General features: G+C 44.7%; 1 protein-coding gene across 3 annotated transcripts in view; it reads right to left on the minus strand.

Annotated features, from left to right (window-relative positions):
• Positions 1-13997, minus strand: part of stab1 (stabilin 1) — a 327280-nt gene that overhangs the window by 310859 nt on the left and 2424 nt on the right. For all 3 annotated transcript variants that reach the window (XM_030133489.1, XM_030133487.1, XM_030133488.1), the window contains exons 2-3: positions 13694-13824; positions 4560-4675 (exon numbers count right to left, since the gene is read on the minus strand). In XM_030133489.1, coding sequence (XP_029989349.1) covers positions 4560-4675; positions 13694-13824 — 247 coding nt within the window. The remainder of the gene's footprint in view (positions 1-4559; positions 4676-13693; positions 13825-13997) is intronic.

Below are 13997 nucleotides of genomic sequence, written 5' to 3' on the forward strand. Positions count from 1 at the left end.
GAACTCAAGTCTATATATAAAATAATGCATTTATATGTTGATAAATACTGAATAATTATTGCATTGTTATTGTAGGACAGACCATTATTGTATGACTTATTGCACATAATTCCTATACATTGAAGGAAGTGGTTGACCAGGATGAAAATGCCACAGTTTTTACTTTCTGGAGCTTAATGTGGTGACAGAAACTTTCTCTGAGTCTATTTATGTCACAGTTTGGTTCGCTGCTGTCTCCTCCCTTACCTTACCTCACCTCACCAGCCATATCAGCTCCACCCGTTGCTCACAGGCGCACCTTATCAGCTGGCCAGCAGAGAAGCAGCACTGGTTCATTCAACCAGCGCTAGATTGTTGTCGCAGCATGCACGACTTTGCAGTGTTGTTTTCTGACCTGACTCCTCAGTTCCAACCAAGGTTATTATCGTTAACGAAAACGAACGAAATGACGAAAACTAAAATTGAAAAAACATTTTCGTTAACTGAAATAAATAAAAACTCTAATTAAAAGAAAAAAACGATAACTAACTGAAACTGTATTGTGAGCTTACAAAACTAACTAAAACGTATAAAAATTATGGATACAATTCCCTTCGTTTTCGTTTCTGTCAATGTCGGATTGATATGAAATTAATTTATTTCGCTCCAGCAGTTTGAGCTGGTGTCACCATACGACACTTCACAGTCTGTCATGTCTGTTCACTGGTGGTTTCCAGTCGTCTTCTGGTCCCCACTCTACCTGGAACATACAGACTAAAGCTGGGACACAGCAGCACAGTCTTGTCTGGGGTTTACTTTAGTGATACATGGGTCGGGTTTTTTTTTTTTTTTTTTTTTTTTTGGCGTACCGTGTGTGCGCGCGTGAGTGACAGACAGAGCTGAGCTAAAGTACAGAGTCAAACAGGACTAGCATCCAGGTTAAAACTGGAGAGTTTATCACCATGAAAAGGCCTCCCAAGCCCTGAACTGCACAGTTTAGAAGAGGAGAAAAGAGGAGGATGAAAACTAATCCAATTACAGAGGTATGGAACCTGTTAGAATGTTAAAAAACGTTTGATGTTACTAGCAACAGCTAGCTGAACTGAACTGAAGCAAAGTTGGCTAATAATGGAACTGGAGATGATTAAGATATGAGAGATCTGCTAAGGTGTGGTTTACTGATGAGGAACTGGGTTATATATGTTTATAAGTGGTTTGTATATGTTTCTGTCTGCTTTAACTGCTGGTTAGCTGGTTTATAATAGGTTCCTATCTGCTTTAACTGCTGGTTTATAATATGTTCCTATCTGCTTTAACTGCTGGTTAGCTGGTTTATATATGTTTCTATCTGCTTTAACTGCTGGTTAGCTGGTTTATAATATGTTCCTATCTGCTTTAACTGCTGGTTAGCTGGTTTATATATGTTTCTATCTGCTTTAACTGCTGGTTAGCTGGTTTATAATATGTTCCTATCTGCTTTAACTGCTGGTTAGCTGGTTTATATATGTTTCTATCTGCTTTAACTGCTGGTTAGCTGGTTTATAATATGTTCCTATCTGCTTTAACTGCTGGTTAGCTGGTTTATATATGTTTCTATCTGCTTTAACTGCTGGCTGCTTTGTGCATCTCCTGTCATGCTTTGCACATCTTCGCATTGTTTCACGTAAGTGACGTTGTGTATGGATTGCACCCCACCTCAACCTGCTATAGGGAATTTATACATTGTACGGTACATTGTGTCTCTGCTCAGTCCATGAGCCGCCCTAACCCGACCCCCAAATAAAGTGTCCAGGGTAACCCATATCCACGCCTCACTAATTTCTTTGAATAGGATGATGAGGAAGATAAAATATATGAAATAACTAAAACTAATACTAAAACTAAACTAAACTAAACTAAAACTAAGCATTCAGAAAAAAACGATAACTAATAAAAACTAACAAACCTGCTCTAAAAACTAATTAAAACTAACTGAATAAGAGAAAAAAAGTCAAAACTAATTAAAACTAAACTATAATTAAAAATCCAAAACTATTATAACCTTGGTTCCAACCTCACCAGTTCTTGACCACGTCTCCTTGTCTCTACCCTGGAAACCCGACCAGTCTTCTGCCTTGGATTAAGAGATCTGTTTTCGTGAATCCAGGTTCCTGTCTGCCTGTGATGGTGTGGTATTTGCCAGTCCCAGCTTCCCCGAATTCTGTTTCTCAATTTGAAGCCTGTGTTCCTGCCTGTGTCGAGTCCAGTCCCATCTTCATCAGAGTCCGGTGCCCATCTGTGTTCCTGTCTGTGTCAGAGTCCATCAACCTGCATATCTGAACTTCATATTAATAACTGGACCTCAAACCACAACTGGTAGACATACTGTAGGCCCTAAAATAAACAAATTAATTTTATTTACATTACCGGTCAAAAGTTTTAGAATACCCCAATTTTTCCAGTTTTGTATTGAAATTCAAGCAGTTCAAGTCCAATGAACAGCTTGAAATGGTACAAAGGTAAGTGGTGAACTGCCAGAGGTAAAAAAAAATAAAATAAAATAAAATAAAAAGGTAAGGTTAAACAAAACTGAAAAATAATGTACATTTCAGAATTATACAAAAAGGTGAACAAGAAATGGGTTAACAACTTAAAGCAGTTCTGCAGCACTGGAGGTTGATCAAGCCTCAAAAGTTGGTTCTACCAATTCCTACAGGTGTTCCAACGTTTCTGAATTACTTACAACCCCCTCTGTCTGCATAAAAGTAATGCTGGAACACACTTTGGTACCATACCATTGTGAGCATTATTTGAACAGTATTGTACTGCAGAAAGTAGTGTGTTACTATAAAAATGGAAAAGAGGAAAAGGCAATTAATGATAGAAGACAGACAGACCATCATAACACTTGAAAATGTAGGTCTTTCCTACAGAGAAATTGCCAAGCAAGTCAAGGTGTCAGTAAGTCCAGTTTCCTTCACCATCAAAAGGCACTCAGAAACTGGGGGAAATGCTACCAGGAAGAGGTCTGGGAGACCCAAAGCCACAACAGAATCAGAAGACAAGTTTCTGAGAGTCAACAGCTTGCGTGATAGGCGACTCACAGGACAACAGCTTCAAGCACAGCTCAATCAATAGTGGCTGTAGTAAGCAAGTCTCAGTTTCAACTGTGAAGAGAAGACTTCGAGTTGCAGGTTTGATGGGTCTAGCTTCAGCAAGAAAGCCATTGCTGAGACTTCAGAATAAGAAAAAGAGGCTTGCCTGGGCCATGAAACACCGCCAGTGAACTACTGAAGACTGGAAGGTGTCATGGACTGATCAACTGATTGGGGTGTTCTAAAAGTTTTGACCGGTAGTATATATATATATATATATATATATATATATATATATATATATATATATATGTAATCTAGAGATACATAATCTCTAGAATAAAAATGAGGACATGATAAAAATGTGAATACTACATTGTACTACCCTACCTGGATCCCTGAAATAATAAAGCAGTGTCATGCTTTGTGGGGTCTACTGCCTCTCCTTCTTATCTTTTGGCAAGTTTGAGTTAAGGAAGACAAGTGATCTAACTTTTGCCATTTTGAGGCGACTGCTTTGTGTCTTAGAGAAAATATTCTTTCAGATGGAACTGATGTTGCCACTAAACAGTTTCCTTACCATGACTTTGGTAAGGCTGGTGTACACCAGGGCCCAGCTTTTCCACCACATAAGGGAATGTGCATTTACAGGAAGAAGATGCTCCTCTAGTTAATCCCGCATCTCACTTTTTTTTCAGTCATTAATATCTCCTCTTCACTGATACAGCAGTTAATGTTCCAGTTGGACTGTCACTGATAACTCCTTTCCTCAGTTAGCTGTGCATATAGTTGCTTTCAAGTGAATGGGGTGTGCTGCAGACAACTCATACTCTGAGATGTCATTAATCGTTCACGTGAAGGCAGCATGGACAACTCATACTGATGGGCCCCACAGGTGACACATGAGGGCAGCATGGGCAATTTGAATGTAAGAACATCTCGTTAACGAGCAGCTTGCAACTCCGAATCAGTTCTCATCATTCACTGAAAAGAGGTGTTCAAAAGACTCGACTCATTCATGAACATCACGTCTCTCATAACTGGCTGAGCGAGCCAGATCAGATAACAGCTGTTAGATGTCAGTGCATAGTACCGCACCAGATTTCACTGTTGGTAACGGTAATGGCGCTACCAAGTTTCAAATAGTAATTAATTGGATTACCCATCACTGGAAAACAATAACAGCGTTAGTAAAGCCATTACTCCCAACACTGGCTATTGGTAATTATACTAGCAACAGCTGCTTTAGTTTTTAAGAGTTATAGTTCAGTTTACTGTGCATCCATGTGTCCCCCCCCCACCTCTGTCTGCCTCTGACTCTCACATCTATTGTTTTCATAATTCTCCTCAGACCCATGATGACAAACCAGATCTGAACTGGCGTAGTCTAACACATGTCCTCTGTTCATATTAGTGGTTTTACATACAGCCCAGTGTTGAACACACAACAGGTGAGTTGTTGTGACAGTTGTAACTTGACTCAGTTGTTGTGTGTTTGAATCTTACGTAGACACAGTGGACCCCAGTGGTGGAGGCAGCATCGACGCTCTATGAAAGTCCTCTCACAGACCCGCTGACATCCACTCACCTCCACCTGTCGGCCTCCCATCTGCAGCAGGAAACTGCACACAAACACCAGGTCAGAACAGACACACATGTGATACACAAAACAAATACACAACACACACCTGCTGACATCTCCCCACCTCCACCTGTTGGCCTCCCATCTGCAGCAGGAAACTACAGACTAACACTAGGGGCCTGTTCCAGAAAGCAGGTTCAACATACTCTGAGTCTAATTCTAAATTCTGAGTATACTTACCCTGTGTTCACAAACTCCAAATCCGGTTCCAGAACACCGGCTTTGAATTGGTTCAAACGACTCTGAGTATGTTTACCCCGAGTTGAGTGTGTGCACAAAACCACAACAAAAAGCCATCATCAATGGAGCCCCGATACCTGGATTCACCATGGTAACCGCTGATACAAAGAGTACCAGTTATTTTGCTCCACTCGAACAAGAGGTTCTAATTCACGCGCACGCGGAATACGAAGCAGTATTCAGTAGAAAAAGCAACACTGCTACAGCTGCTAAAGAGAGAGAAGCATCATGGGATAAAACTGAAGCCCGAGTCAATGTGTAACTTGGAATACACTCATCCACTGACTGAACAGACTATTGGCCTGAAGAAAAACCATAGCATGTAAGTTTAAACATTATTGGATTGAATGGAAGTGGTGGAAAATATAAAATCTGAGTTGTTTTAGGTCCAGTCCCACTGGAGAAACACACACGGAGGAAACTGAATACAGAATATAATGAATGATATAATAATGATAATACAATGAATATAAAAACATCATTCAGAAAGGTAATGGCATATTATCCCAGGCCTTGATTGTACGTCATTTATTCCTCTTTGACACTAGTTAATACACAGAGTAAATATTCAGTGGATATTTAAACCCTTAACAAATGCTGTTTTAACACATTTATGTCCTCTAACCTCATATCCTGTCTACTAGATTAATTTTCAGTTCCACTCAGTAACTGGGAAGAAGGAAGAGGCTGTAGAAAACCCTGCTGTTGTAAGTAACCTACTCAATACTCAAATCTACCACATATGGTAGTGTAACATATACTGAAGCAGACTGTTCTCCTTCATCACAGGAGGATGATGATTGTGAGGAGACACTGTCTGCTGCCTCAGAGGAATCCAGAGGACCACAAAGGTCACAGAGGTTTTTTATTTTGTTTTTTTTTTTTTGTTTTTTTTTTTTCGTGTATAGCTAAGAGTAAATCTATATCCATTCACATTGCATTGCATTCTTTTATGGAATTTTGATTTTAATGTGAGAGTGTGACAAGTGATGAGAATAAATGATTGGATAAATAGCTTGTGCATTCTAATCCTTTTTATCAGAGCACAGCTAGAAAACAGCAAGAGAAGGATCCATCAACTTCCGCAGCAGCAGCAGGTCAAAGGTCAAAGGGACATTTATAATAAATGTCAGGTTAAGTCTTCATGTACAACTGTGGATTTTCAGTGCTGTATGTTACATGCTATATGTTTGAACAGTTATCAGTTACAGAGCTTCATAGGAGGCATTTCCTTAAAAAAAGATGCAAAAAATGGACAAAGACATGTCGTCTTTGGATGGACAGATTAAGTTGGCCCACTTAGGAATTCAATTAGTGGAACACCAGGTGAGGGGGTGCATTGTCACAGGTGATAGGTGGTAATTGTTGGAACAATATCATAGATCCTAATTGTTGTATTTTTACTGTTAGAGATTAAAGAAGAAGAACAAAATGTGAATTCTTTGTCTTTATTTGACTGGTAATTGTAGCGGTAGCTTAATCTGAAAAGTAATTCCTACAAATTAAATCTGACGCCCTTCTATCCTGGACCTGAGCTCTAGTCCTGCAGTGGACTACATTAAAACACTTTTGGGGCCCTGGATCAGGGTCAGGATCAGGGTCAGGGGTCAGCAGAGAATGCTGGCATGGATATCCTCTGTCTCTCATCAATCTGTCCTGTAAGCAAAGTGGATACATGTGGGTGTGTTTATATCAGGGAGACAAAAATGATAATTGAACCAAGTGTTTAGCTACTTAACACATGCAAGTCTGTCCTTCAGGCTACACTCAGGATATATGTGGAGTATCTGTGGATCAGGCTGCACTCTGGGTATTTATGGAGTCATGTACAGAGCCAGGACACAAGGCTCCTACATTTGTAATGTGTGCCGGATCATAAATGACCTTGATAGCGCAGAGAATGACATAACTATTATTAGCTGCTGTATATTGTTACGTATACTGTCATTTTCAACATATTAGTGATGATACCTTGACGTTGATGCTGTGGAAGGACTTCCTATGAACATAGTCCCTTGGTTTTGTGCAGGAGCAGTAATTGTCATGTCGGCTTCCAGACTGTGTCTGGATTTGTCTGTCTTTTCTGTTTTGTCTGTCATTTCCTGTTTTATTTTGTTAAGTTTCCCTCATGTGTCATGTCTGGTGTCTTTACTTCCTTTCCCTGATTGTGTCCACCTGTGCTGATTACCTGGCTCCTCCCTGATTGTCTCCACCTGTGTCCAGTTGTCTTCCCGCCCTCTTGTGTATTTAAACCCTGTGTCTTCCCCTGTTTGTTTGCCAGTTTGTGTTCTACAACTTGTTGTGCTCACTCACCAGCGTTTTTGGAGTCTGTTCGTTTGTCTGCGGTGTTTGACCCGTTTTCGTCCTTCGACCACTGATTCAGCCTGTTCCTATCCTGCCTGCTCGTCATCGACCTGGTTCGTTACCCGACTCTGTCTCTGCCTACTCCCTTTATCACCTCAGCCTCCACCGATTACCTGTGCTTCGACCTTCGCCTGGATTACTACCGTGAGTCTGCCTGTCCCCCATGTACCGTTGCTTGTGTGACTGCTTTTCCGTGTATGACCTGGCTTGTTTTTTGACCACCCTCTGTTTGTCCCTAGTGGGGATTCCGTTGGGGTTTTCCCGGCTCGACCAAGCTGGTCGTCTGCCGTATTCACCCGCAGCCCAGACGTTTTTCCCCGGATCCGGTGGCTTCACAGAAGTTGTATTATCTCTGTGTTGTATTTTTACCCCTGTTAAAGTGTTTAATAAAAACACTAAACCTTACTGGATTTTTGTGGTCTTGCTTTTGGGTTCAGCCTTTGTACTTAGCCTATCACAGTACAAACTGGCCAACAAAATGAACCCAGCAGACCTAGACCAGGTCCGGGAAGCAATCCGCTCACAGGGGCAACGACTGGGAGGACATGAGCAGATCCTGCAGTCCCTTATGGATAGAATGTCTCAGTTGTCCACCCAGATCTCCCAACTATCCAGTAATCAGGCGTCCGCTCAGAACCCACCGAGCGAACCTGAAACTACCGACCCACCTGTGAGAGTCCCGGAGGAGCCCAACATCCCTCCTCCCACTAAATACTCAGGTAACCCGGATACCTGTCGAAGCTTTTGCACTCAGATACGACTCATTTTTGATTCGCAACCCCAACGTTTTTCTTGTGAGTCAGCTAAGATTGTATATATAGCTAGTTTGTTGGAAGGACCTCCGTTAAGTTTTTTCAATTCCCTTATGGAGCAGAACTCTCCCCTAGCTCAGTCGGCGTCTTGCCTGTTGACCGAATTAAAAAGAATATATGATCATCCTGTCCGAGGACAACAGGCTGGACAGAGACTTATGAGGCTGAGGCAGGGAGACCGTTCCATCAGACAATATGTGAGCGAGTTTCACTCTTTGGCAGTGGAGTCGGGGTGGAACGAGAGGGGATTAATCTCTGCTTTTCAGACAGGACTGAACCGCACTATTGGACGTGAGATGGCGCTTCGTCAGGAGCTGCACTCATTAGATGACGTCATCTCAGCTGCCATTCTGGTCTCGGACCAATGGGGCATATGGCAGTCAGAACCGCCAGGGGTCCATCAGTCACCTACAGCTGGTCGTGACAAGAAGTCTGTAGATCCTCCATCTCCTGTACCGGATTCTGGCCAAAGCTCAAGGGAAGAGCCGATGCAGTTGGGCCGCACACGTCTGTCGGCAGAAGAGCATCGTCGTCGTTAGACGTCGGGGCTGTGTCTGTACTGTGGGCAAGAGGGACATCGGGTCGTCAGCTGTCCGCTGAGGCCTAAGACCCCGGCAGGTGAGGGCTCATTATTGAGCCGGACAGTGTGTATGCTGAACACATCTCGGGTACAGCCAATGGTCTGTTTGTCCACTGATTCTGTATCTCTACAGCACCCCGTCCTGATAGACTCCGGCTCAGACGCTAATCTCATGGATGAGAGACTGGCTAAACAGCTTAACCTGGATCTGGTACCGGTGCAGCGCCCCCTGGAGGCACGGGCTTTAGACGATCACATCATCTGTCGTGTGGTGCTGCGCAGTTCGATGATGGCCATTCAGAGAAGCTTTGTTTCCATATATATCACTCTGACTCCCAACCTCTCATTCTGGGTCATCCGTGGCTCATTCTGCATAACCCTCGGGTTGATTGGAAGACAGGAGAGATTCTGTCTTGGGGTGAGGGTTGTGCGAACCACGGGGAAGAAATCCGGTCCCGGGATCTCCCGTCCATTCCTGTCCAGTCGGTTGTGGCTTCGGTGGAGGCCGTGAAGGAACCAGAGACTGATTTTCCTGCCCTGGATAAGGTACCTGAATGTTATCATGACCTCAAGGAGGTTTTCAATAAAGCCTGTGCCACTTCGTTGCCTCCCCACAGACCGTATGATTGTGCCATAGACCTGCGCCCTGGTACCAGTTCCCCTAAGGGAAGGTTGTATTCCCTGTCGGGCCCGGAGACAGCCGCCATGAAGAAATACATCGACGAGTCATTAGCGGCTGGTTTAATTCGGCCCTCTTCATCACCAGCAGGAGCAGGTTTTTTCTTTGTGGACAAGAAAGATAAGAGTCTCCGCCCCTGTATTGACTACCGTGGTTTAAATGATATAACTGTCCATAACAGATACCCATTACCACTCATGTCATCGGCATTTGAACTTTTACATGGGGCCAAAGTCTTTACCAAGTTAGACCTCCGTAATGCCTATCACCTAGTCAGAATCAGAGAAGGAGACGAATGGAAAACGGCTTTTAACACCCCTAGTGGGCATTATGAATACCTGGTGATGCCATTTGGGCTCACCAACGCCCCCGCTGTTTTCCAAGCTCTAGTAAATGATGTATTGCGTGACATGCTCAATGTCTTTGTATTCGTTTATTTAGATGACATCCTGATTTTTTCCCCGGATGTCAAGTCACATGTTCAACATGTCCACCAAGTACTCCAAAGACTCCTTCAGAATCAGTTATTTGTTAAAGCAGAAAAATGTGAATTCCACCAGCCGTCTGTGTCTTTTCTGGGGTTCATTATTGCTGAGGGAAGTGTGCAGATGGACCCGGACAAGGTTAGTGCTGTCAGGGATTGGCCCACTCCTAAATGTCGGAAAGATGTCCAAAGATTCCTTGGCTTCGCCAATTTCTACAGGAAGTTTATTAGGGGGTTCAGCAGCGTGGCTGCCCCCCTGCATGCTCTAACCTCTCCTAAGTCTGTTTTTAGATGGGGTTCCGAAGCAGAAACAGCCTTCAGAAGGCTAAAGGACATCTTCACTTCGGCCCCTGTTCTGTCAGTCCCAGACCCTACTCTCCAGTTCGTCGTGGAAGTGGACGCCTCTAACCTGGGGGTTGGTGCGGTCATCTCGCAACGGTCGCCTAAGGATAATAGGCTCCACCCTTGTGCATTACTGTCCAGAAGATTAACTAAGGCGGAAAGTAACTATGACATCGGCAACAGGGAGCTGTTAGCCATTAAGGTCGCGCTGGAGGAATGGCGACATTGGCTGGAGGGAACGGAGGTGCCATTTCTAATATGGACTGATCACAAAAACCTTGAGTACCTGCAGACCGCTAAACAACTCAACTCTCGTCAGGCCAGGTGGGCATTATTCTTTACCCGATTTAATTTTTCACTCTCCTATCGGCCGGGCTCTAAGAATGTGAAGCCTGATGCCCTGTCCAGACTGTTTGCTCCTGACTCTGCTAGTGTTGAGCCTGAAGCTATTTTGCCTAAGTCCTGTGTGGTGGGGGCGGTGCATTGGGAGATTGAAAGAACCGTGTCTGATGCGTTAAAGGATTGTGTCATCCCGGCTGGCGTCCCGCCAGACCGTCTGTTTGTTCCCCCTAACCTCCGTCCACAGGTCATTCACTGGGCCCATTCTTCTAAGCTGTCCTGTCACCCGGGAGTCCAGCGAACCTTGTTCGTTATCAAACAGCGCTTCTGGTGGCCGGCCATGGAAAAGCTGGTGGCGGAATACGTCGCGTCCTGTCCCATCTGTGCGGCGTGCAAGACCTCCAATAAGCCCCCGGTTGGTCAATTACATCCACTCTCCGTTCCCAGTAGACCCTGGTCGGATGTTTCTTTGGATTTTGTAACTGGACTACCCCCGTCTGAAGGTAATACCACTGTTCTTACTATTGTGGATCGTTTTTCTAAGATGGCACATTTTGTCCCGTTACCTAAGCTCCCCTCTGCCAAGGAGACCGCCGAGGCGGTTCTGTTTCATGTCTGTCGTCTGCATGGGTTCCCTAAGGACATTGTATCAGATAGGGGCCCTCAGTTTGTCGCACGTTTTTGGCGTGCTTTTTGCTCCCTCATCGGGGCATCTGTCAGTTTATCCTCGGGCTACCATCCTCAATCTAATGGTCAGACTGAGAGGCTTAATCAGGTGTTGGAGGCCGGCCTTAGGGTTTTGGCCTCTCACAACCCCACATCCTGGAGCCGCCAGCTGATTTGGGTGGAATACGCCCACAATTCATTACCCTGTGCTTCCTCTGGTCTGTCTCCATTTCATGTAGTTTTTGGTTATCAACCCCCTTTGTTTTCGGCTATGGAAAAGGACGTCAGCGTCCCGTCTGCCCTGGCTCTGATACGGAGGTGCAAGAGGACCTGGATTCGTGCCAGACAGGCTCTGTTAAAGGCGTCGGAAACCTATAAGGCAGCGGCGGATCGACACAGGACCCCGGCTCCGGTCTACCAGCGGGACCAGCGTGTGTGGCTGTCTACCTGTCATCTTCCTTTGAGGGTGGAGAGCCGGAAACTGGCACCCAGGTTCGTGGGCCCTTTCCCTATATCAAAGGTTATTAATCCTGTCTCTGTGCGCCTTAAATTACCCAGGACTATGAGAATTCACCCGACGTTCCATGTCAGTCAAGTCAAGCCGGCAAAAGAGAGTCCACTGGTCCCTCCCACCCAGCCACCACCACCGCCCCGGATCATCGATGGGGACCCAGCTTACACGGTGCGCCGGCTCATTGCAGCCTGCCGTCGAGGGAGGGGTTTCCAGTACTTGGTGGACTGGGAAGGATACGGCCCTGAAGAGCGTTCCTGGGTGCCCCCCTCCTATATCCTGGACCCGGACCTGATCCGAGACTTCCATCAGCGCCACCCGGAGGTTCCTGGGCCGTCCGGTGCCGTCCCCTAGAGGGGGGGGTACTGTCATGTCGGCTTCCAGACTGTGTCTGGATTTGTCTGTCTTTTCTGTTTTGTCTGTCATTTCCTGTTTTATTTTAAGTTTCCCTCATGTGTCATGTCTGGTGTCTTTACTTCCTTTCCCTGATTGTGTCCACCTGTGCTGATTACCTGGCTCCTCCCTGATTGTCTCCACCTGTGTCCAATTGTCTTCCCGCCCTCTTGTGTATTTAAACCCTGTGTCTTCCCCTGTTTGTTTGCCAGTTTGTGTTCTACAACTTGTTGTGCTCACTCACCAGCGTTTTTGGATCCCGTTCGTTTGTCTGCGGTGTTTGACCCGTTTTCGTCCTTCGACCACTGATTCAGCCTGTTTCTATCCTGCCTGCTCGTCATCGACCTGGTTCGTTACCCGACTCTGTCTCTGCCTACTCCCTTTATCACCTCAGCCTCCACCGATTACCTGTGCTTCGACCTTCGCCTGGATTACTACCGTGAGTCTGCCTGTCCCCCATGTACCGTTGCTTGTGTGACTGCTTTTCCGTGTATGACCTGGCTTGTTTTTTGACCACCCTCTGTTTGTCCCTAGTGGGGATTCCGTTGGGGTTTTCCCGGCTCGGCCAAGCTGGTCGTCTGCCATATTCACCCGCAGCCCAGACGTTTTTCCCCGGATCCGGTGGCTTCACAGAAGTTGTATTATCTCTGTGTTGTATTTTTACCCCTGTTAAAGTGTTTAATAAAAACACTAAACCTTACTGGATTTTTGTGGTCTTGCTTTTGGGTTCAGCCTTTGTACTTAGCCTATCACAGTAATAGGAATGTGTGCTCCATCTACACACACTACTACATTTGAAAGACTAGCAAAATGAAGATCATCACTGATCTCAGTTTGAGTTTGCATCATAATGTCTCTAACATTATTTAAAATATAATTTAGGATTTAATATGGAGTGTAAGATTGAAATTATAATAATAAACGTTATGTCAAACATAAGTACAAATAACATATAAAGGTGAACAAAAGGAAAAAAAAATAGATCATGGATTTAAACAGAACAGTCCAAAATATTGAAGGTAATCACCAACAAAAGAAAAATAAGTCAAATACTGTACAGTTATTTCACTGTGGCTCTTTAACACTTTACGTCCGAAATGAAGTAGGAAGAAGCCAAACTTATATTGTTCAACCCCAAATACATAGACATGGATAAATATCAGGAAATCACATCAGGAAATGATAGCACATCTATTCTGTCTGTCCTCTCCCGATGTAAATCGCTGCATATTGACTGTGCTTTAAAGGGTTTGGGATTGCGTTTGTCCGGACAATCCATGTCTAACAGCATGTTTCAGGTGGGAGGAGACAGGTGAAAATCATGGTTTCTTAAAGAAAACCTGCCACCGAGCAGGTTATATTCACAGAATAAGTTGCCATGGTGACAAACTCAGGGTTTGAGTTACCTCTCTTTCTGGAATGGAAAACCCCAAGTTTCCCTCATCTCAGGATTAACATACTCGGAGTTTTCACATAACCCACTTTCTGGAACAGGCCCCAGGTCAGAACAGTAAAAACAGTCGCACCTATTACACACCCGATACGCAACTGACACACACCCACATGGACTACATCTGAAACTCCTTACGTGCATGCGATGGTTCGGACTCTGCTCAGGTCTCGGGGGCAGGAGGAGGCAGCAACAGCGGCACAGGAAGTGCAGATGTCCAGGACTTCCTCCTTCTGCACAGCGTCACAGGAAGCAGAAGGAGGAGGAGGCTGAGGGAAACAGTTTACACACACTCAAGGGTTAATGGAGCATCACTCACTAAACCTTAAAAGAACAGGCTGTGATCAGTCAGTTAATGATGTTTGTTTTTGGAATGTCCAGGATGTTGCCTTGTATTTTGGAAGGGAATCAAAGATCACAGGAAATGACACAAGACTAAGTC

This window comes from Sphaeramia orbicularis, chromosome 5 (assembly GCF_902148855.1).
Source record: "Sphaeramia orbicularis chromosome 5, fSphaOr1.1, whole genome shotgun sequence".
Lineage (NCBI taxonomy): Eukaryota > Metazoa > Chordata > Actinopteri > Kurtiformes > Apogonidae > Sphaeramia > Sphaeramia orbicularis.